The sequence below is a fragment of the Chiloscyllium plagiosum genome, unplaced genomic scaffold, assembly GCF_037043375.1.
Source record: "Chiloscyllium plagiosum isolate Xiang-an unplaced genomic scaffold, Cpla_swu_hap1 HiC_scaffold_11, whole genome shotgun sequence".
Classification (NCBI taxonomy): domain Eukaryota; kingdom Metazoa; phylum Chordata; class Chondrichthyes; order Orectolobiformes; family Hemiscylliidae; genus Chiloscyllium; species Chiloscyllium plagiosum.
This window is the reverse complement of record NW_028270149.1, coordinates 33,948,109-33,970,658: the sequence shown is the minus strand read 5'-3', so window position 1 is coordinate 33,970,658 and position 22,550 is coordinate 33,948,109. Positions and strand designations below refer to the sequence as shown.

Below are 22,550 nucleotides of genomic sequence, written 5' to 3'. Positions count from 1 at the left end.
GAGCTATCCAGACAGTCGGGGCTCAGTAGCACTCCTGGGAGCAACTGGCTGGTCAGAGCAGCTGAGAGCAGAGGAGAAGGTAGCCCAATAGGAGCATTCGCTTTGTGTAAATGATAAATCGCAGAGCTCAGAAAAAATCAGTGTTAGTGGCAGCTGAGCAAAGCTAGCAAACCATCTTGACCATGTTTGCTATTTGATGTACTCAAGATGTTTGAGTAAAATCAATTATGCATATTTACCTCACGTACATTCTGAATTCAAGAGCATGCTGTAACATATTGCAAACTGTTTCACAGATCTAACCTTGCACAGTAAATTTTAGCTTGTTTGTTCACCACCAATGAATCTTGTTGCACTATTCTCTCAGTACACAGGAACTCAAATCTGTTCTGTGTATAACCAAATAAAGACTTGTCCAAGCCAGACAGTAACACAAATTTGCTAATCTCATCTGGAATGGGAACAGGGCTAGATGATAAAATCCAGTTGTTTGCATCCATTTGCAATGCGTAAGCCAGTAAGCTGTGGATATTGCAAGGTCCAGATTCAATTGTTCCTGCCTTGAACTGGATCAATAATTAAAGCTTGTGAGAAGCTCAAGTAACTTGTGAAACCAAAGCTATTTCAGTTACATCACACTGCAAATTTTGGCTATAAATTCTGTTAGGATTGAGCCCTCCACTATCACCTGAAGGAGCAACGCTCCGAAAGCTAGTGTGCTTCCAATTAAACCTGTTGGACTATAACCTGATGTTGTGTGATTTTTAACTTAAGGAAGTGAGCACTCAGCAAAATGATCCAAGTTATCGAGCAGTGATTGAAAAACTTCAGGGGCTTGCTTTCTGAAATTAAGATTTGATATCCTTTGTGAATGAGGCAGTTTTAATGAGATTTGATGACCCATATGGTAGTCTAAGAAATCTGTGGGATCATTCTGGACTACTGTTCCATCAAAGTTGCTGTTAAAGCTTTTTACATTTACTTCAGTTAATTTTAGATGATACAGTATATGTTGAGTGTGAAGAGACTGCAAAATAAAATGAACAGTTAAAGTTTATTCTGGTTGTTCAAAACTGTGAATCTTGGAAACATATCTCCTAAGTACCACAGATCTCAACATTTTGTCAACTTTAAAAGAAATTATTTGTCCTTAACCAGATTGTAACACAAATTTAGCAATCTTGTCTGGGATCATAGCAAATTTGGTGGACTCGTCAGAGAGTATAACAATTATGTAACATCCCAATTATTCTAACACCTCAGCAAGATGATTATACAAACTAAAATTTTAATCTGCTCAATAAGTGGGCAGCATGGTGACTCAGTAGTTACCACTGCTGCCTCTCAATGCCAGGGACCTGGGTTCAATTCCAGCTGAAAGACCATATATGTGGAATTTGTACGTTTGTCTAACCTCTACATGGGTTTCCGCTGAGTGGTCCGGTTTCCTTCAACAGTCCAAAGATGTGCAGGCTAGGAGGACTGTCATACTAGATTGCCCAATAGTGTCCAATGTTGTGCAGGCTAGGTGAGTTAGCTATGGTAAATGCAGGGATAGCTGGGGTGGGATGCTCTTCGGATGGTTGGTGCAGACTCAATGGGATGAATTGCCTCTGGACTGGAGGGATTTTGTGATAACGTTACAGTTTCGGTAGAGGTCCAAGATATTCAAATCCATAATTTAGGCTCCCCACTGTTTCCAATTCTCCTCTCAGTCATTCATGTCTTACTTATTAAATGAAATTTCATAGTTGAGGGAGGTTTTACTGCATCTTAACCAAGTGCATAACTTTTAGATGTGTGCTTGGTTGCTAAATGGCAATTGATTAACTAACTGCTTGGATATACCAGCAAAACAACTTCTCTCAAGTAATTTTTTTAATCAACCTGCGAAATCATATTGTAACACACTGCCTAGGCAGATGGAGACATGAACTGTTGACCCTAACAGGAGTCAAGTGATTGATAATCAGCAGAGGTAAAGCCAGATCAAGTTTAGTCTTGGTCTCTAATCCAGGGAATTCCAAGGTCACAGGCGACAGCTTCATCATTATCCTTCATGAAATCATCATAGTTAAGTACAGCCTTCTAGGTCAATATAATTCAAAATTCCTTTACATGATGTATTGATATACCAAGAGAGTTTATCATTTTTTTCATTATAGCACACGCGATTGCATTCACCATCAATAAGCTGTTTTGAACAATGAAGCAGCATTCACTTTGTCCCCCCACATAGGCTCAGTGGTCAGCACTGCTACCTCACAGTGCTAGGGCTGATTCCAACCTCAGGCGACTATCTGTATTGAGTGTGCACATTCTCCCAGTGTCTATGTGGGTTTCCTCCAGGTGCTCCAGTTTCCTTCCACAATCCAAAGATGTGCAGGTTAGGTGAATTGGCTATGCTGAATTGCCCATGATGCCTTAGTCAGAAGTAGTAAGGGGGGTATGGGTCTGGGTGGGTTACTCTTCAGAGGGTTGGTGTGGACTTGTTAGGCTGAATGGCCTGTTTCCACATTATAAGGATTCTATGATTTTATGTAATTCTTTCAAAATTTTGCATACTAAGCTTTTACATATTTGCATGAAGTGTCATAGAATGTTGTTTAAATATACTTTACCTTCCTCGCCATTTAGTGGCTCATCCAAAAGGAGACTAGCCATGCATTCCCAATCTTTGAGCAAATCGGTTGCACAATCCCACATGCTATCCACAAGATAAGCAGCATGTTCATGCAGCTATCAATGGAAAAGTAAGAACTATTTAGATCAATTGAAAGATTTCAGCACAACATCATTTCAACATGGAAAAAGTCATAAGATTTGTGAACAAATGCATTAACTTGGATAACATACATTAGTCTACATTTATTTCTTGCTTCCCTTATTTAACTTGTATTAAAAAGCAATCATTTTCTGAATTGTGCAGTGAAAGTTTGAAGCAAATTCTATGTCGCATGAATAACTAAAATTGTTGCAATCACTCAGAAGTCCAGCAGTATCTATGGACAGAATCAGAGTTTCAGCATATCAGAATGAAATGAGCAACAAAAATTCAAAATAATTCTGATGAAAGGTTGTTTCAAAATCAAACGCCAACTCTTTCTCTCCACAGATACTGTCTGGCTTACTGAGTTATTGCAGCAGTGCAGTATTTTTGCTTTTATCTATAATATTTAGGCTCAGTTGGACATAATTCAAAATAAAAGCACACTGTGCCAATTATTGTACCACCCAGATTCAACAATCTAAACAAAATCTGCTGCTGCTCCAACTGCAATTTGTTCACTGTCTTTTAGGATCCCAGCAATATGCAATGCTCGAAGTGAAACTGCAAGAAACTCATATCAATGACCAATCAAAAGAAAAAACGCTACCATTGCAGTGTTTGGAAGGGGAGAGAGATTATGTCTTCACCCTCCTTAAGAAGATGAAAGGAAAATCAGAGGTAACATTCCTAGCTGGCACTTGTTTGACCAACTGGGGAGCAGCAAATATAATGATCCAATTTACTGTAAAAGACTGAACAAAGGTTAACAATTTTGTTTTCCCAAATTGAAGATCCAAGACAAGAATTGGATCTCATAAATGATCAAAGAACATTGTTCCCAACAAATGACAAAAATTATTTTAGGAACAGAGATCGGTAAAATCCTAATTATTGTGGAATGCTATCAGTAAACCCATTACTGAGGAAATGTATTATTGCTTAATGTACCATAATTAGTGGTAATGTGCATAATTAACAGCTTACCTCACTCTCGAGGAAGAAAAACACCAGTGTTTTGATGAGCTTTGCATTTGGGCTTTGCCTTCCTTTTCTTTTTACTGCCCCTTCATCAGATTCAGGGTCTTTCTGACTGAAAAGTCTTAAAGAAAAAACAATATTACAACATCAAAAAAACTTTTAAGATGAATTTTGCTTCAAATTAAATTCCATCAATCCCTAGTTGCACTCGACCAGATCTCCCAACTTCTTGCCATCAAGTATCCTTCATCATAGAGGAACAGCAGAATTAAAATTCTTCAGAGTTATGTCATTACATCTAAAACATTACTCCAAAATTACCAATTAGACATCTGAAACAGAGGTTAATTATATCCAAAAATACTTTACAAAAACAAAATGCTTCAATCTCTGTGGATCTTCTCCCAGGGTTTACTCATGTTTACTCAACTATGTTTACTCATTAATTCAAATAATGAGTTTGTAATGTGAAAAGCATTTCAACAGAAAACGTTCATTTCTTTCGGTGGGTGGCATGAAGGGTACAATGGGCACGCTATGAAGTTTCCAATGGGAAAAATGCACATGCTTTGGAGGACAGAGAACGTGCTAAGCAGGCATGTGCAATGTAGATATGACAAGGCTTATACTACCTCTTAAAAATTAAACACTGTAGCTGGATCAGATGAAGGAAATCATTCAAGAACCTCACTTCGGAAGAAATGCTGAAAGGCGCAGGAATGGGGAGAGTGGACTTCAAGGCTTACAGGTACCACATGGGAAACCTTGACAGAAAAGAGACTTTTTGTAGGATGTGAATGTTTGTGTGAAGACAGCATTTGTCGGCCATACCAAATTGTTCTTGAAATCATTTCAGGGGTATTTAAGAATCAACCACATTGCTCTGAATCTGGAATCATATGTAGGCCAGATCAGTTAAGGATAGCAAATTTCATTCCAAAAGGTCAATAATAAACCAGGTGTGTTTATGTAACATTCAGCAACTATTATATGGAGACTAGCCTTCCCGATTGCATTAACTGACGTTAAATTCCACCAGATGCCATGGTGGGATTTGAAGCTTAGATCCCTGGAACTTTGAATTCCTTATTTTGTGGCATTACCACTATGCCACTACCCCGATATCCTGTCACCAATGAGGGCAAGGTAGCCCTAAATCAAACACTCAAAAGGCAAGGGAAACTGATGGCTGTGGAGGCTCAGGTCAGAACTCAAACCTGGATGCAATGCAACCAGAATGGCTGGATACTAGTGATCAAGTCAATGAATGCACTTCTAGTGGGATATGACATCAACGTTGATCAAAACACACTCACCACAAACCAGTCAAAAATCACGATAAGTCAGAATTCTTGTCGGACATTCAGCAATTTCATCTCAACCTCTCAAACTTATCCTCACTCTCGCATACTTTCAAATCTTACACTCATATCTCAAAGCTTGGATGAATTACATGTAATACAAGCAACAGCCAAACTGATTGCACTGAACTGAGTAGCACATTTCTTTCTTTCTTGCCGGACATGGTATCCATACAACCAGAGACAGAAGAAGCTAGCCCGAGGTTGGCAGGCATAAATGCACTTCCAAAACACTTAAGTTGACCATTACTTGGACACGTTTTGCGGACCCCACAGCCAACAACAGAGGTGAAATCAAACATGAAGATGGAACAAAAGTTGAGGGAAACAGCCAGCGGGATTTGGTATTGTGCAATGAGGTGGAATTAATTAATTATCTCAAACTAAAGGATCCTACAGGGAAGATTGATGATAGCATGCTAGAATTTCAATTTCAGTTGGAGGATGAGAATCTGGGTTCAATACTAGAGCTCTGGAGAGAAATGAAGGTATTTACCTCGGCATGAGGACAGATCTGGTCCAATTGGACTGGGGGGGGTAAACTAAAAGGGAGGACAGTTGATGGACCAGTGGCAAATCTTTAATGACATACCTCAATTGCTCTCAACTAAAACGTATTTCAGAAAGGAAGGAAGTTTATAAGATTGGGAGAAAACATCCATGGCTAAGCAAGGAAGTTGAAGGGAACAAAGACAAAAACTAAGGCTTACCATATTGCAAAGGCCAGTGGCAGAGATCAACAAAGGGTCACTAAAAAGTCCCAAAAAGACTGAAGGTAAATTATGAAATGAGGGTGAAATATAGATAGCAAAAGCAAGTATAAAAGAGAAAATAGTAGGTAAAGTGAATATTAGTCACTTGGAGGATGAGACTGTGATGTAAATAGTGGAGAACACAAAACTGGTGATGTAACTAAATCAATATTTTGCCTCGGTTTTCACAGTGGAGGACACGAGAACCATCCCACAAGTTACAGGTAATGCAGAGGTCACTTGGGAGGAACTCAGAACAATCACTACCGCTAGGGAAAAATACTGAGCAAATTGTTGGAATTGAAGACAGACAAATCTTAAGGTCTTATAAGGAAGTAGCAGCAGAGATAGTGGATCCATTGATTATATTCCAAATTCACTGGATGTAAGCAACATTTCAGTGGATTGGAAAAAAGCTTAACAATGCCCTTATTCAAAAAGGGAGGGAGGCAGGCAAAAAGTGGGAAACTACAGACCATTTAACTTAACATGTTATTGGGAAATTGTTAGAAGCCAACGCCAAGTAAAATGGGACATTTAGAAAATCAAAATCAAATCATACTGACTCTGATGGATTGTAGAAAGGGTAAATCATATTTAACTCATTTGCTAGAGGTCTTTAAAAATATAACAAGCAAATGGATAATAAGCATCCCATGGACATAGTATAGATGGAGCCCCTGAAGACATTTGGTAAGGTACCATACAAAAGGTTAATATACAAGCCAAGAGCACGAGGTTCCAAGTAATTTATTAGCTTGGATAGAGGACTGGCTAACCAACAGACAACAACCGGCATAAATGAATCTTTTTTGTTTGGCGAGGTATAACTAGTGAGATCCCAAAAACAGAGTTCAGTCCTTGGTCCCCAACTATTTACAATCTATAAAATGACTTGGATAGAAAGTACTATAGACAAATTTGCAGATAACACTAAGTTGCAATGAAGAATTATGAAATAGAGAGTTAGGTGAAAGGGCCAAAACTTGGAAGATGACGTTTAACCTGGGTAAGTGCAAGGTTATCTATTTTGCTTGGAGGAATAGAAGACAGGCTTATCGAAATGAAGAGAAACTTCAGGGTGCTTCAGTGCAGTAGGATCTGCATGATCCTCATGTATGAATTGGGAGAAAATGAGAGGAACAGAGGTGACCTTATAGAGGTTTACAAAATTTGAGGGGCATGGATAGGATAAATAGGCAAAGTCTTTTCCTTGGAGTCGGGGAGTCCAGAACTAGAGGGCATAGGTTTAAGGGTGAGAGGGGAAAGATATGAGAGACCTAAGGGGCAACTTTTTCACGCAGAGGGTGGTACATGTATGGAATGAGCTGCCAGAGGAAATGGTGGAGGCTGGTACAATTGCAACATTTAAGAGGCATTTGGATGGGTATAAGAATTGGAAAGGTTTGGAGGGATATGGGCCGGGTGCTGGCAGGTGGGACTAGATTGGGTTGGGATATCTGGTCGGCATGGATGGGTTGGACCGGACGGTCTGTTTCGTGCTGTACATCTCTATGACAAATGGAATTTTGGTATTTATTGCGAAATGAGTAGAGTATAAAAGTAGGGAAATATTGCTGCAACTGTACAAGGCAGTAGTGAGACCACACGGAGTATCGCATCCAATTTCGGTCTCCTTTCTGGAGCAGGAATATAGTTGAATTGGAGGCATTTCACAGAAGGTGCTGAGATTATTCGAGAGATATGGGGCTTGTCTGAAGGAGGCAGAATGAGCGGTACATAGATGCTAAAAAGGATTGACAATGTAGACAAGGAAAAGATGTTTCCTCATGTGGAGCAACCTAAAATGAGAGATCATAGTTTTAGAATAGGTAGCAGATATAAAACAGACATGAAGAGAAATTACTTTCTCAAAAGGTCTTGAATCTTTAGAATTCACCACTTACAGTATGATAGCTGCTGAGACACTGATTAAATTTGAAGAGATAGACAGAATTTTAATTAATGGTTCTATGAGTTATGGAGACTGGGTAGGAAAGTGGAGTTGAGATCAAGATTAGATCCACCATGATTGTATAACATGGTGGAAAAGGCTTGAGGGGCTGAATTGCTTACCATTGATCCTAGTTCATATACTTTCACACTCAATTCATTGAAACATCCCAATGTCTCTTCATCTCACATTCTTAATTAAGCAAGACATCTTAATTTCTACTGCTGAGGTGGTGGTGATGGCATGGTTTAGATTAGATTAGATTAGATTACTTACAGATTAGATTAGATTAGATTAGATTAGATTAGATTACTTAGTGTGGAAACAGGCCCTTCGGCCCAACAAGTCCACACCGACCCGCCGAAGCGCAACCCACCCATACCCCTACATTTACCCCTTACCTAACACTATGGGCAATTTAGCATGGCCAATTCACCTGACCTACACATCTTTGGACTGTGGGAGGAAACCGGAGCACCCGGAGGAAACCCACGCAGACACGGGGAGAATGTGCAAACTCCACACAGTCAGTCGCCTGAGGCGGGAATTGAACCCGGGTCTCTGGCGCTGTGAGGCAGCAGTGCTAACCACTGTGCCACCGTGCTGCCCATGGTGATATTCAAAGTACTGCTCAGAAGTCAAGGCAGACAGTAGAATTATAATTTTTCAAAACATTGAATTTCAAAGCTTAATGACCATGAAACCACTGTCGATTGTTCAAAACAACATATCACACCATTTAGGGAAAGAAATCTGCCAACCTTATTGGGACTGGCTAAGATCTGACTCCCAATGTACAAAAATTGGCTTCTGAAATGGCATAACAGAAGCTCTATCTGATGTAAACATCACCATCTTCTGGAAAGCAAGGTCACTGTTAATAACATTGCTTGATTGCTGTCACAACGGAGGCAGTATCGTAAGCAGTCAGTTTAAAAATTTGTGCAAAAACAATCTTTTCAGCAAGTTGATGTGCAAAATCAGCATATTTTGTACTGAAATGTACGTACTTTCATCCACCATCAACATAAGAAAATGCAACTTGCACAGTTCATCCAGGAACACACACTGTATGATGAGACTAATGACATCAACAGTGGAGAGAGATATGGAATTCTGAACACAAATAAATCAGCTGTAATTTTATTGAATGGCAGAACAGGCATGAAGGACTGAATGGCTGATTTGTGCTCCCAAGTTACATATTCGTCAGACAGCAAAATAGTCCTTCAGCACATGCCACACTGCACCCCTTAAAGCTTTGCAGTTTGAAACAATTACAGAAAGCACCAAACCTTTGTAGAATCAGGCCAACGTAGGAGAAATGTTTGAACAATGAAGCTGAAGAACAACTTGTAATTTGGAGGAAGTGCAGCATCGGAGTTCTTAAAATGCCTATGCAAACGTTTTCTTACCAGTAACACAAATTAACAGTCTCAGGTTCAAAGTACTCTTGGATTAAGGTTCCCAATATTAAGAATGCCAGTCGTAGCAGCAGAATTTCAGCAATGTAATTCATGAGTAACATCATTGCTGAGCTTGTAGTCAAGGTCCCTCTGTTCTGCAAAGTCTTGTGAAAATTCATTATAAAACTGAAGGAGGACTAAATTTCCGAATTAAAATGCTCAGTTCTAATAGCTCCTATGTAAAATTACCAGCGATCAACCTTAAACCATACAGACTGTAAAACAGAAATATGCACACTGCACAGATTTCTATTAAGTGATATTGGCATGTGTTCAAGTTTTATTTACACTGGAACAAGATTTAGTTGAAGTGGTAGCTCATTACTACAACTTTATTATACAATACTAACAGACCTGACAGGAAAGCAGAACGTGACAAGAAATTGAAAAGTAATTTCCCCTTAGACACACTTCTAATTTGATTTTGCTCCTTACTTTTTGTAAAGAAATTCTCCAGCTGCTACAGCGACTGGTCGATGAGCAGAGTAAACCAAATGGTAGACGTTTTCACAGTCCTCAGAGGTAAGGACGTCATCACTACCCCTATAATAGGAAATGCAAGAGCAAAAATAACTTAATTCAGAGGCTGCGCAGTTTGATAAATACCTTGAATTTTAATTTCAACTTTGCAGTCAGAAAAGTGGCATTGACAACAGCACAATTATTGCCAAAACTAGGTATCTGATATATCTTATTGCTGTATTTGGTAAAATTAGAAATGGTTTAGCACATGGTTCATTGAATTAAACTGAACTGCTTAAATTAAAATTTCAAAGTGCACAATGAGGTAGAATTGCTCAATTAGTCAAAGAATGTGCTATTTTATATATAATGTGCAAGTAGGATATATTGAATTAACAACATGATCCTCCAAAACAACTGTTTCAGACATTGAAAATTTCAAGTATAATCATTATTTCATTGTTGGTAAATAAAGCAGCCATAAGAACACTGCACTTTTATTTTAATGTGCATCTAAGGAGCTAGGTTTCAGCATCAAGTCTCATTCAAAAGATGACAGAATTAACAGTACAGTAGGAAGTATGAGCACAGATGTTCTCCAATTTCTGCAGACAGGCTTAAATATACAGCCTTAAAATTCAAAGATGAAAACACTACAACTGAGCTAAGGTGCACGTGATGAACCAAATTATATTTTTAACTACGGAATAATGAGAGAGTTTAAAACTTTGGGTGAAGTTAAATGTATTGTCATTGTGATGTATTTTTTGGATTCGCCGGTGTTCACAATAACATTTTATTCTAAAATCTGTACATATAAGAGAGGTAAGTCTGTAAAAGTTAGGAGGACAAGATTTATATTTGTTATGCAGGTTGCAGATTAGAGCTGACCTGATATAGATCTTTAAAAGTACAAATGGGTTACATATACCAAAACTGGGAGCAAAATGTATGGTCTTTTAGGTCCTTTAAACCTCTTTTGCCATTCAATCTGATCATAGCTGATGCTCCATCTCAACACCATATCCCAGCTTTCTCTCCACATCCCTTTTGCCCTTGAGACAAAAAAAAGTATCAGTATCTTTCTTGAAGATGCTCAGTGTTTTGGCCTCCACAGCCTTCTGCGTTAGTGAACTCCGAAGTAAGAGCACCCTCTAAGTGAAGAAACATTTCCTCATCATTGCCCTACCCTCAATCCTGAAACTATGACCCTGACTCTTAACTCCCCAATCAGGAACATCCTCCCTGCATCGACTATGTCTAGTCCTGCTATGATTTCATTTAAATCAGAACCCCATTCATTTTTCTAAACTCTGGTGAATTCAGGCCCAGTCAAACCAACTTCTTCTATGAGAGCCCTACCATCTTCAGTGTCAATCTAGTGAACCTTTGGAGAAATCCACTCTATGGTAAGAACATCCTCTCTAAAGTAGACAAACCAAAATTGCACACAAAATCCAAGTACAGTCTCACCAAAACTCTACCTAATTGAAGAGAATCATCCATAATTTTGAATGCAAAACCTCTTAGAATTTTGACCAACATATCATTTACCTCCTCAATTTTTTGCTGCACCAGCCTGTTTATTTCATTGATTGCAGTACAAGATCACTCATGTCACTTTGTACGTCCACATTTTCTAATACATCCCCAATTTAAATAACATCCTCCTTCCCAGTTTTTCACACTGATGTGTACAGCTTCAAGTTATCCACATTATACTGCATTTGCTATGTTCTAGCCCTCACAATCACTGTCTTGATCACCCTGAAGCTGTTTTGCATCATACTCACAATGACACTTAGTTTTGTGTCATCAGCAAACTTGGAAATAATGAATTTGTTTTCCTCATTCAGTTCTCTATGTGCATTCGAAATCAAGTCAGTATATTACCCACAACCATTTGAATCACAGAATTCCTAGTGTGGAAACAGACCCTTCGGCCCAACAAGTCCACACCGACCCTCTGAAGAGTACCTCACCCAATACATTCCCCATTACACTACATTTATCCTTGACTAATGCACTTCAATTTTGCCCTCAATTCTCTTATGTGGGAAGTTACCAAAATCTTTCTTGAAATCCAAATTCCCCCACAACCATTGATTTGTCATTCCCTATTCTAGTGGGGATGCCCTCAATAACTTCCAGCAGATTAGTTAAGCATGATTCCCCTTTTATAAACTCATGGCTAACTTTGTCTGATCCCATTACTACTTTCCAAGTGTTCTATTAAGTTTTTTTTTAAACAAACAACAGACTCCAGCAATTTCCCCATTACTGACGTTAGCCTAATCTGTAAATCACTTTTTCCTCAACCTCCTTTTTTGAATTGTGCTATTATATTTATAGCTGAAAATGTGTTGCTGGAAAAGCGCATCAGGTCAGGCAGCATCCAAGGAACAGGAGAATCGACGTTTCGGGCCCAAAACGTTGATTCTTCTGTTCCTTGGATGCTACCTGACCTGCTGCGCTTTTCCAGCAACACATTTTCAGCTCTGATCTCCAGCATCTGCAGTCCTCACTTTCTCCTATTATATTTATAACCTTCCAATCTTTAAAAAGCACAGCAGAGTCTACAGAATTTTGGATGATGACCATCAATATATCTCATACTTCAGGATTTACTTCCTTAATACTAAGGGATGCAAATTATTAGGCCCTATGGATTAGTTAGCCTTTAACTTCATGGATTTTTCCAGCACACTTTTTGTTTAAAACTCTTATCAATTTTCTTCAAATTCACCCTCTCACTTGACCCCCGGTTCCCAAACATTCCTGGGGAATTATCTGTGTTCTTTTTAGTGAAGACAAATTAAAATCTGTTTTCAATTCTTCTGCTATTTCTTTGATCCCTATTTCAATTTTTCCCATTTTGGGTTGTAAGGGACCTAACATTTATTTTCACTAATCTTTTTCTCTTTTCATATTAATAGAAGCTTTTTGTTAGTTTTTACATATGCAGCAAGTTTACTCTCATTCTCTATTTACCCATCTTAATCAATCTTTTTGTCATCTTTTCCTGAATTCTAAATTTCTCTCAAGCCTCAGTCTTATTGCTTTTTCTGGCAATTTTCAATTTCTACTCTCTGGATGTACCACTATCTCTAATTTGTATACTAGACGACAGTAGAGCCACCTTTTCTGTTTGGCTCTTGCACTAGATAGGAATGAATTATTGTTGTAATGCATGCATATATTACCTAAATACTAGGAGAGACGTGGAGAGCATGTTCCCACTTATGAGAGGATCCAAAATTAAAGATTACAAACATAAAACTGTCACTGGCTCAAAGAGCAGTTTGAATGTGGAACTCTCTACCAAAGGCAATGGAGGATCTAGGCAAATGCTTCTGTCATTTAAAAGGGAAACTACATAAGTGTAACACTGAAAACAAAATGACAAGTGTATCACAAAGTTGAGATGAGATGCAAGGAGATTCGTGTCAAATATAGACACCAGCTCAGATGAGTTTAGTCAAATGACAAGTCTATACTACGCAATTTTATATACATGTAGTTTATACAAACATCATACAAATAGTTTCTATGAATGCAGAATATTAGGTTATAGGATCTTATATGTGTAACTGTCTATTAAAAAGCACAGTTCAAGCATTCAGAAGTGAAGATGATTTTCAATGTGGGAACCTGGGAGCAGTTTGACATGAGCAGTACCAAGACTGAGAAAGCAGAGCTGTTTCAGATATCAGAGAAAGACTGAGTATGTGTGTGTGTATGGTTTGTGTCATGGGAAGCAGTGCCAGGATTGTGCATTGGATCAAGTGCCTGGATGCAGTTCAAGAAATAGGAGGAAATGTATTAATACTGTGGCTACTCATTTTGTACTAGTGAGAAAGGAAGTTGCAACAAACTCTGAGAATTGGTCTGAAAATACAGGCTGAAGATGGGGGAGGAACAAACTTCAGGTATTTAAAAATATTAATTAGTCCAATTTCTAAAAGATCAGAAAAGGTTTTTGAAATTTGGCATTGATTCTGTTTACAGGGCAAAGCTTAGTAACGAAATCAAAAATTGAATGGGCTTTTAAGTCAACTTGCGTACACAACTGGAACTGACCCTAGAACTATAAGGACTAAAAAAAGTGATCATTTGTACAGAAGCAGACAGACGTAATTTAAACGTTCTGGTCAGACTGACAGAATGACCTTGACAAGAAATAAGGGTTATTTCCTAGGGGTGCAGGAAATGTATCTTCAGGACTGAATACATTGTTGCTGGTAGCAAAGGTTCAGTTTGTTATCTGACTGAATAGATTCTGAAATGGCCTAAATCCAACATACTCAAAAGTGAAAGATGCATCTCATATGATAGCACAATAATATAAACACCCACTTATTATAAAAGATTCTGAAGGGCCACAAGAACAAAGAATCAAGTATAACAACTTCTACTTACTGCAGAACAAGAGTCAGAAGTTTTATTGCTTGCACAGCAACTTCATATTCTTTATCCAGAGTCATGGAAACAATTCTATCCTAAAAATAAAAGTTCATTCATATAGTAAACTCTGAAAGCTTTTACTGCTCCATTTTTATCAATAAACAAGTTTTCAATACCAACCTCTGACACAAAGGTCAGGTAGTCTATAATGACAGATAACTTGAGACTGCTGTATAAATGCTCCAATTATTTACCATATCTTCATAGACATCAACTAGTCATTGCAGACTGGCATCTTCTCATGACAGTGGAATGTCACACCATCAACACTACAAGTTTTTTTTTAAAGGAAGTATTCTTATCTTTTATCACATGATTCACAGCGAACAGGAGAATTTTTATAATTTAGAACAATGATTTGTGGAAATCAAATGTGTGAAATTCCAAACTAATTACATGGCCTTTCACGATTTTCAGATTGTTAAGGGGTGTGTTTTCCTTGTGAAATCAGAATCAGAGACTGGTTACAGTACAGGACATCACCTCTTGGTCCTTCAAGACACCACTCTACACCCTTATCCTCTACCACAAACCTGCAATTTGTTTTTATTTTCAGGTGCTTATCCAACCACAACTGAATATGCCTCCATCACCAATTCAAGCAGTGCTTTTCAGATCCTAAACATCAACTGCTTTAAAATATTTTCTCATGTCACCATTGTCTCTTTTACCAATCACTTTACATCTTCTTGTTCATGTTCCTTTCCTCAAAGTCATTAGCTTTTCCATTTACTATGCTTAGATCCTCCATGCTTTTGAACACTTCTACCAAACCTCAGTAAAGCATCTCCAATCAACTGAAGTGCCCCACTCTTGAAATTAGTACAGATCATTCTGCTATAATGCGTGCTTCGATAACATGAATTCGCTGTAACACAATTGACAAATTGGAGAGTTTCTCAAATGTGAACTTTTAAAATGTGTATTGGCTATAACGCGATTACATCACCAATACTTTGAGCATTGTTTCTAAAGTGCAATTTTTCTGTAATGCAGGGTTGCATAAGAACGCAACCGTCGTGTTATAAAAGAACTACCTGTACTGTAAAGTTTCACTGCATCTTTTCCAAAGACTTCAAATCTTTCCTGATAATACTCCAATTGAAGTTTGATTAAGGTTCATCCTAACTTCCTTGTTTGTGTACAGGTTCAATATATCTCTTCAAACAACTTCTCAACCTATCCTCCCACTTCAACAATTTGCACATAACCCCAGGTCTCCCTATTCCTGCACAAATTGTAGTCTTTGTTTTATATTGTTCGCTCCCATTCTTTCTACCAAAATGAATCCTTGCACATTGCTCTATTTTAAAACTTAATCTGTGTGTAATTTATCCACATATTTCACCAATCTGTCTTGGTCCTTCTGAAATCTATCATTGTCCTCTTCCCAATTAACACTCTGCTAGGCTTTCTGTCATTTACAAGTACTTGAAATTGTGCATGATACTCCCAAGTCCAAGTCATTGTCACCAATCAAGAAAAGCAGTGGCTCAAGTTCAGACCCCTGGGAAACCACATTGTGCAATCTGAAAAACAACAGTTTACCACCATTCTGCTTTCTAACACTCAGCCAACTTTATCTTCATGTTGTCGTTAACTCTTTTCATCCATGGAAATCAAAACTGCTGGCAAAGATAGGTGGCACTTTATCAAGTACCGTTTGGAAGACAATCAATTTTTTTAAACGTTTGGTTTGAACAAGTTGATTTTGGTTTTTCTTGATTAACCTTTTTTTAGACTGACTTCTAATTTTGCTCATAAAATTTCTATTGGCTTTCCTCCCACTGAAATTAAACTGACTGCTATGTCGATCCTGGGTTTATCTTTAGACATTTTTGAATGAGGACATGATACAATTGATCTTGTTAAGTAAATACTTTGACATCTATATATTGAATTTCTACTACCTACCTTATTCCAAGCTCTGGATACAAGCTGATCGGTGAAGTAGAGCAGATTAGTGGGAGAAAGACAATCCCAGAGGGGATAAGTGGGAACAGAACTGATTGGAAGCAGCAACTATGTATGAACCTCAACCAAACCACACTGTGACTTTGACAATGGAGGGAACCTTAAATTTGATAAAACTGGCTTGCTGGCTTACTGGGGAATGAACTGGACATAGTGGAATAGAAGAGAAAGTGATGGAATTTGTCAATGATATCAGGATTGGCATTGAAGTAATAGCTTTCCTGTAAGGGAAACAGCATGGTCTTGAAGAATCATGAGAAACTGACTTCTTACAGCACGCAGTACAGAGGTCAGAAGAACAATGTGCGTATTTCAGAATAATGTTACTAAATATGTTTTTTTTTGAGGATCGAGTTTTGCTAAAACTTCAGTTTCATTTAGGATTTTCAGGATATTCTTTGAAGCGCAGGGTGGGGAGCTGGGAGATGTGTAACAGATGTACTGAATTAAGCATCACCATTGGCTGTAGTATAATTATAACCATAATAAAAGGTAAGGATTTATAACGAGGAAAAACATTAACAGAAATGTGAGGAAGTGTAAAAACACAAATTGAGGTTTTGTAGATTGGGCATGCACATCAATAGAAAATATTTTATACACACCAACAGTCACAAGATACAATTTATAAAATTAAACGTAAAAGTCCAGTAGTACGCAATTTAAAATAAACTAACCTTGAAACGACTTGTAAAAAGTTCAAGTTTAGGGATGAGTTCTCTGTTGTAATAGAGACCTTGCAAGGCTGTTAAACATTTTAGCCTCACTTCCCCTTGCTGAAAAACAAAACACATTACTAAGTATGCAACTGAAAAATTGACTGGGGAATTAGTATAGATGGGTAGACCTTTCTTCAACACACCAGGAAAATCAATATGAATTTTTTAATAAATAATGCATACCACTCCCACTGACATCCCACAGAATGCAGCATTCTGGAAATGAATCTTGAAACTGGTAATATTTGGTGCATAAATACACTTGTTGTTCCACAAAATGTGCAAAATACTTTACACAAAAAAAACAAACAAGTTCCATTGTTTAATACATAACTGTACAACAAACATTTATAAAATAGGTTTACATTACCTTATCATGCATGGTCCACCCCACGTATTTCAAATAACTGTCATTTAAGAAGGCATCACTGTACATTTTCATCCATACCCCAATCTCTTCGATGCAGACAGCTCTAATCTCAGAGATTGCATCACTGTTGGAGAAACAAAACAGAACAATCATGATTCAATTATTTTATACAAAAGGCAGAATTTCTCTTGCTATAATTCAAGCCATGCAAAAGTGCAAGACACCCTGAAGCTCTTACCGATATCGATGTACAAACACCCCCTTAAAAATGGCATTCATCATATTTTCAATTTCATCCTGATTTTCTTGAAGCTGTGAAGGGAAAGGATAAAATGAACTAAGTTCCAGATTAATTCTGAATTAACTTACACCCCTCAGGGTTGATTCACTGCTTTCAGCACTAAATCCAAGGCAAAGTAATACGCAAAATTCTGCAATTTTGGCTAGTGTTTCATTTCCCTTAAGTTTCTGCTCAAACCAATTTGTACATTGACAAAATTTGTCATGAACTGACAGAACTAGACGGTACTTCAGAATGAAATTTAACTAAGATTGGTTGCTTAATAGAAGTTACTTGATATAATTAAGAGTAGTGACTTGGTGCAGATCAAATAATACAGCTGAATATAAAGGGTTTTCTCCCCCACAATAAACAACAATGACGTCCAATTTACAACCAATGAGGAATCCGATTTTAACCAAGTAAAAATGACTAAAGTTACATTGGAGTATGATAGTAAAGGAAATTGGTTTTAAAAATCTTTACAAGCTTTTGAAATGTGCTTTCTGGTATCCAGAGTATAATTAACAAAAAGTCCTCTAAATGACTGATTAGATCAAGGATCATGACAGTTTGTATGCAGTGCAGTTTCAAGAACTAATTATTGCAATAAAAAAATTACAGAAACACAAGTTGGCCTTAACTTAAAATTTCAAATCTTTCGTGCTGTGTTTACCAATTTTGGGCAAATTGCATTGATAAGAGGAGTGCAAATGAACAGAACCAAAGGAACATAGGAAGTAGAATAGACTTTAGCAAATTCCATCATTGAATTAAGTCATCGCTTATCTCTGACCATGCTCTGTGTACCTGCCCTCGACCTCTTCATAGCCAACTGCCGCCGCGATATTAACCGCCACCTGAACTCCCCCACCCCACTCATCCACTCCAACCCCTCACCCTCGGAACGCGCAGCCCTCCACTCACTCCGTTGCAACCCCAACCTCACTATCAAACCAGCAGACAAGGGAGGCGCGGTAGTAGTTTGGCGCACCGACCTCTACACCGCTGAGGCCAAACGCCAGCTCGCAGATACCTCCTCCTACTGCCCCCTTGACCAGGACCCCACCCCCACCACCAAACCATCATCTCCCAGACCGTCCATAACCTCATCACCTCGGGTGATCTCCCATCCACCGCCTCCAACCTCATAGTCCCACAACTCCGCACCTCCCGCTTCTACCTCCTGCCCAAAATCCACAAACCTGACTGCCCCGGCCGACCCATTGTCTCCGCCTGCTCCTGCCCCACCGAACTCATCTCTGCATACCTCGACACGGTCCTGTCCCCCTTAGTCCAAGAACTCCCCACCTACGTTCGGGACACCACCCATGCCCTCCACCTGCTCCATGATTTTCGCTTCCCCGGTCCCCAACGCCTTATTTTCACCATGGACATCCAGTCCCTGTACACCTCCATTCCCCATCACGAAGGACTCAAAGCCCTCCGCTTCTTTCTTTCCCGCCGTACCGACCAGTACCCTTCCACAGACACCCTCCTTCGACTGACTGAACTGGTCCTCACCCTGAACAACTTCTCCTTCCAATCCTCCCACTTCCTCGAAACGAAAGGAGTAGCCATGGGCACCCGCATGGGCCCCAGCTATGCCTGCCTCTTCGTAGGATATGTGGAACAATCCATCTTCCGCAACTACACTGGCCCCACCCCCCACCTTTTCCTCCGCTACATCGATGACTGTATCGGCGCCGCCTCGTGCTCCCACGAGGAAGTTGAACAGTTCATCCACTTCACCAACACCTTCCACCCTGACCTCAAATTCACCTGGACAGTCTCAGATTCCTCCCTCCCCTTCCTCAACCTTTCTATTTCCATCTCAGGCGACCGAATCAACACGGACATCTACTATAAACCGACCGACTCCCACAGCTACCTGGACTACACCTCCTCCCATCCTGCCCCCTGTAAAAACGCCATCCCATTCTCCCAATTCCTTCGACTCCGCCGCATCTGCTCCCAGGAGGACCAGTTCCAAAAACGCACAACCCAGATGGCCTCCTTCTTCAAGGACCGCAATTTCCCCCCCGACGTGGTCGACGATGCCCTCCACCGCATCTCTTCCACTTCCCGCTCCTCCGCCCTTGAACCCCGCCCCTCCAACCGCCACCAGGACAGAACCCCACTGGTCCTCACCTACCACCCCACCAATCTCCATGTACAGCGCATCATCCGCCGTCATTTCCGCTACCTCCAAACGGACCCCACCACCAAGGATATATTTCCCTCCCCTCCCCTATCAGCATTCCGTAAAGACCACTCCCTCCCTGACTCCCTCGTCAGATCCACACCCCCCACCAACCCAACCTCCACTCCCGGCACCTTCCCCTGCAACCGCAGGAGGTGCAAGACTTGCGCCCACACCTCCCCCCTCACCTCCCTCCAAGGCCCCAAAGGAAACTTCCATATCCGCCACAGATTTACCTGCACCTCCACACATATCATCTATTGCATCCTCTGCACCCGATGTGGCCTCCTCTATATTGGGGAGACAGGCCGGCTACTTGCGGAGCGTTTCAGAGAACACCTCTGGGACACCCGGGCCAACCAACCCAACCACCCTGTAGCTCAACATTTCAATTCCCCCTCCCACTCCACCAAGGATATGCAGGTCTTTGGACTCCTCCATCGTCAGACCACAACAAAACGACGGTTGGAGGAAGAACGCCTCATCTTCCGGCTAGGAACCCTCCAACCACAAGGGATGAACTCAGATTTCACCAGTTTCCTCATTTCCCCTCCCCCCACCCTGTCTCAGTCAAATCCATCAAATTCAGCACTGCCTTCCTAACCTGAGATCTTCTTCCCGACCTCTCCGCCCCCACCCCAGTCTGACCTATCACCCTCACCTTTACCTCTTTCCACCTATCACATTTCCGACGCCCCTCCCCCAAGTCCCTCCTTCCTACCTTTTATCTTAGCCTGCTGGACAAACTTTCCCCATTCCTGAAGAAGGGCTTATGCCCGAAACGTCGATTCTCCTGTTCCCTGGATGCTGCCTGACCTGCTGCGCTTTTCCAGCAACACATTTCCAGCCCATGCTCTGTGTACCTACGTTTACCCACATCCATCAATACATTTAGTTAACAGGAATTCATACATCTCAAAATTGACAGTTAACATAGCATGAACTTTCATTTGAAGAGGAGAAGCCCAAAATTCTACCATCCAGCATGTAGAAGCTTCTCTGAATTTTACTCCTGAAAAGTCTAGTTCTTTTTGCATTTTCCCACACTTTACTCCATTTGCCAACCTTTTGCTCACTTACTTAACCTATCAACATCCCTCATAAATCTGTGTTCATCTCTCTCTCAAACTGAATTTTCATATTTTTGTGGCATCTTCCAACTTGGCTACAGCATTTCTACTTCCTTACTCTAAATCGATAATATATATTGACTCCGTTGTGGTCCCAGCACTGACCCCTACGGAACCCTACTGGTCACCGACCTGAGAAAAAAAAAGTTTTATCCACACTTAGTATTTCCTACCCATTAGCTAATTTGCTATCCATGCCAATACACTATTCCCAATACCATGGGCTCTTATCTGATAACCTAATCATTTGAGGGGTACCTTGTCAAATGTCTTTATTCAAATCACTCCATGACTTCTAAATTCAACCCCATTTGTGTGATCTCCTCCCCCATGAATTAACCCATGCAGTCCAGGTTTCATTCCAGTGAACCTCCAGATCTGGTGTACAAATACTAGCGCAGCAAATAAAGGTGAGATTTAGCTCCATGCCCCAACAAAGAAAAACATTCATAGGTACAAAAGCAACTGCAAGACAGGCTAAGTACAACATTAAAAAGAAACGTAATCTCATGTTAGAAGTTTCTTCTTCCCATCACAAGGCATTCACAGACTAAAATATATGATTAGGTAACTTCGTAAATTGAAAGTTCTGCTTCTACTGCATTCCTTGTAAGTTACAGTTTACCCACTTTAACGTGATTTTTTCATATTAGGTATTTTAAACAGATTTAGTGTACAAGAATAAATATTTGGAAAAGATAAAGCCTACCTGAACACTTTGCTCTAACCACAATTATAAAGCATGCAAGTTATGAGTACTTACACTGGATTAGCAGAGTGGAGTCAACACTTCATTTGATGAACAACACATTTCACTATGTTGCCCCTTAAAACTTTAAAGCTTGTCAGTGTGTCAATTAAAATAGTAATTTGGGCAAAACATAAAGGGGGCTAACGTGCCTTGTGTTGCTACCTCTGAAAATAAATGGATACATTGGCTGGGGCACTGTTTGCAAGGCTAGAGTAATTCTACAAAAACTGAGTTTAGTACTGCACCTGTCTATGTTTGTTAGCAGCTCCTTCTTACATTGGAGACTGCTGAGGTGCAGCTGCAAAACTTTCCACATACATGTATCAATGCAGCCACAGCCCCATTTCTCGAAATAAATGTGTGCATCCACTTTATTACACTACAAAAGATTCCACTAGGTTTTAAAAGCTTTTGTGCAACAAGACTTTTAAAATTTATTTCTGAATCCAATAGAAACTCTAATCATGCAAGAACACCTCTGACAGGAGAATTAAAACATAATTCATCAAATATTTATTGCAGTTCAATAAAACAATGTCATTTGACACAGTAAACATAAATGCAAACCACTGAAATAATAACCATCGTGCAATGAAATTGAGTAAAAAGTGATTATAAATGTAGAACAAACTAATCTTTACGCAATTTCCAAATGAAACCAATTGTTAAATGTATTTTTTCCTTTGCTTCATATTTAAATAATATGAATTCAAATAATAACTAATTGAATTAACCACATTTTATATTGTATGGTTTAATTATTTATGGCTGTTTACCAACAGATTTTTCTGGTTATTACACAGCCTTTGAACAAACATTCACTTCAGCACCTTGATGATCAACTTATTAAAAACACAATCCACACAACACAAAATTACAGAAAATGAAAAAAGGCTGAAGGAAATCTGACAAATTT

General features: G+C 39.5%; 1 protein-coding gene across 5 annotated transcripts in view; it reads right to left on the bottom strand.

The window, feature by feature from the left end:
• The window catches only part of LOC122557312 (STAG2 cohesin complex component b), a 164,017-nt gene that overhangs the window by 51,036 nt on the left and 90,431 nt on the right, over positions 1 to 22,550 (bottom strand). For all 5 annotated transcript variants that reach the window (XM_043704887.2, XM_043704886.2, XM_043704885.2 and 2 more), the window contains 7 exons: positions 17,509 to 17,582; positions 17,271 to 17,394; positions 16,859 to 16,957; positions 14,163 to 14,242; positions 9,717 to 9,824; positions 3,755 to 3,869; positions 2,622 to 2,739 (listed from right to left, as the gene is read on the bottom strand). In XM_043704887.2, coding sequence (XP_043560822.1) covers positions 2,622 to 2,739; positions 3,755 to 3,869; positions 9,717 to 9,824; positions 14,163 to 14,242; positions 16,859 to 16,957; positions 17,271 to 17,394; positions 17,509 to 17,582 — 718 coding nt within the window. The remainder of the gene's footprint in view (positions 1 to 2,621; positions 2,740 to 3,754; positions 3,870 to 9,716; positions 9,825 to 14,162; positions 14,243 to 16,858; positions 16,958 to 17,270; positions 17,395 to 17,508; positions 17,583 to 22,550) is intronic.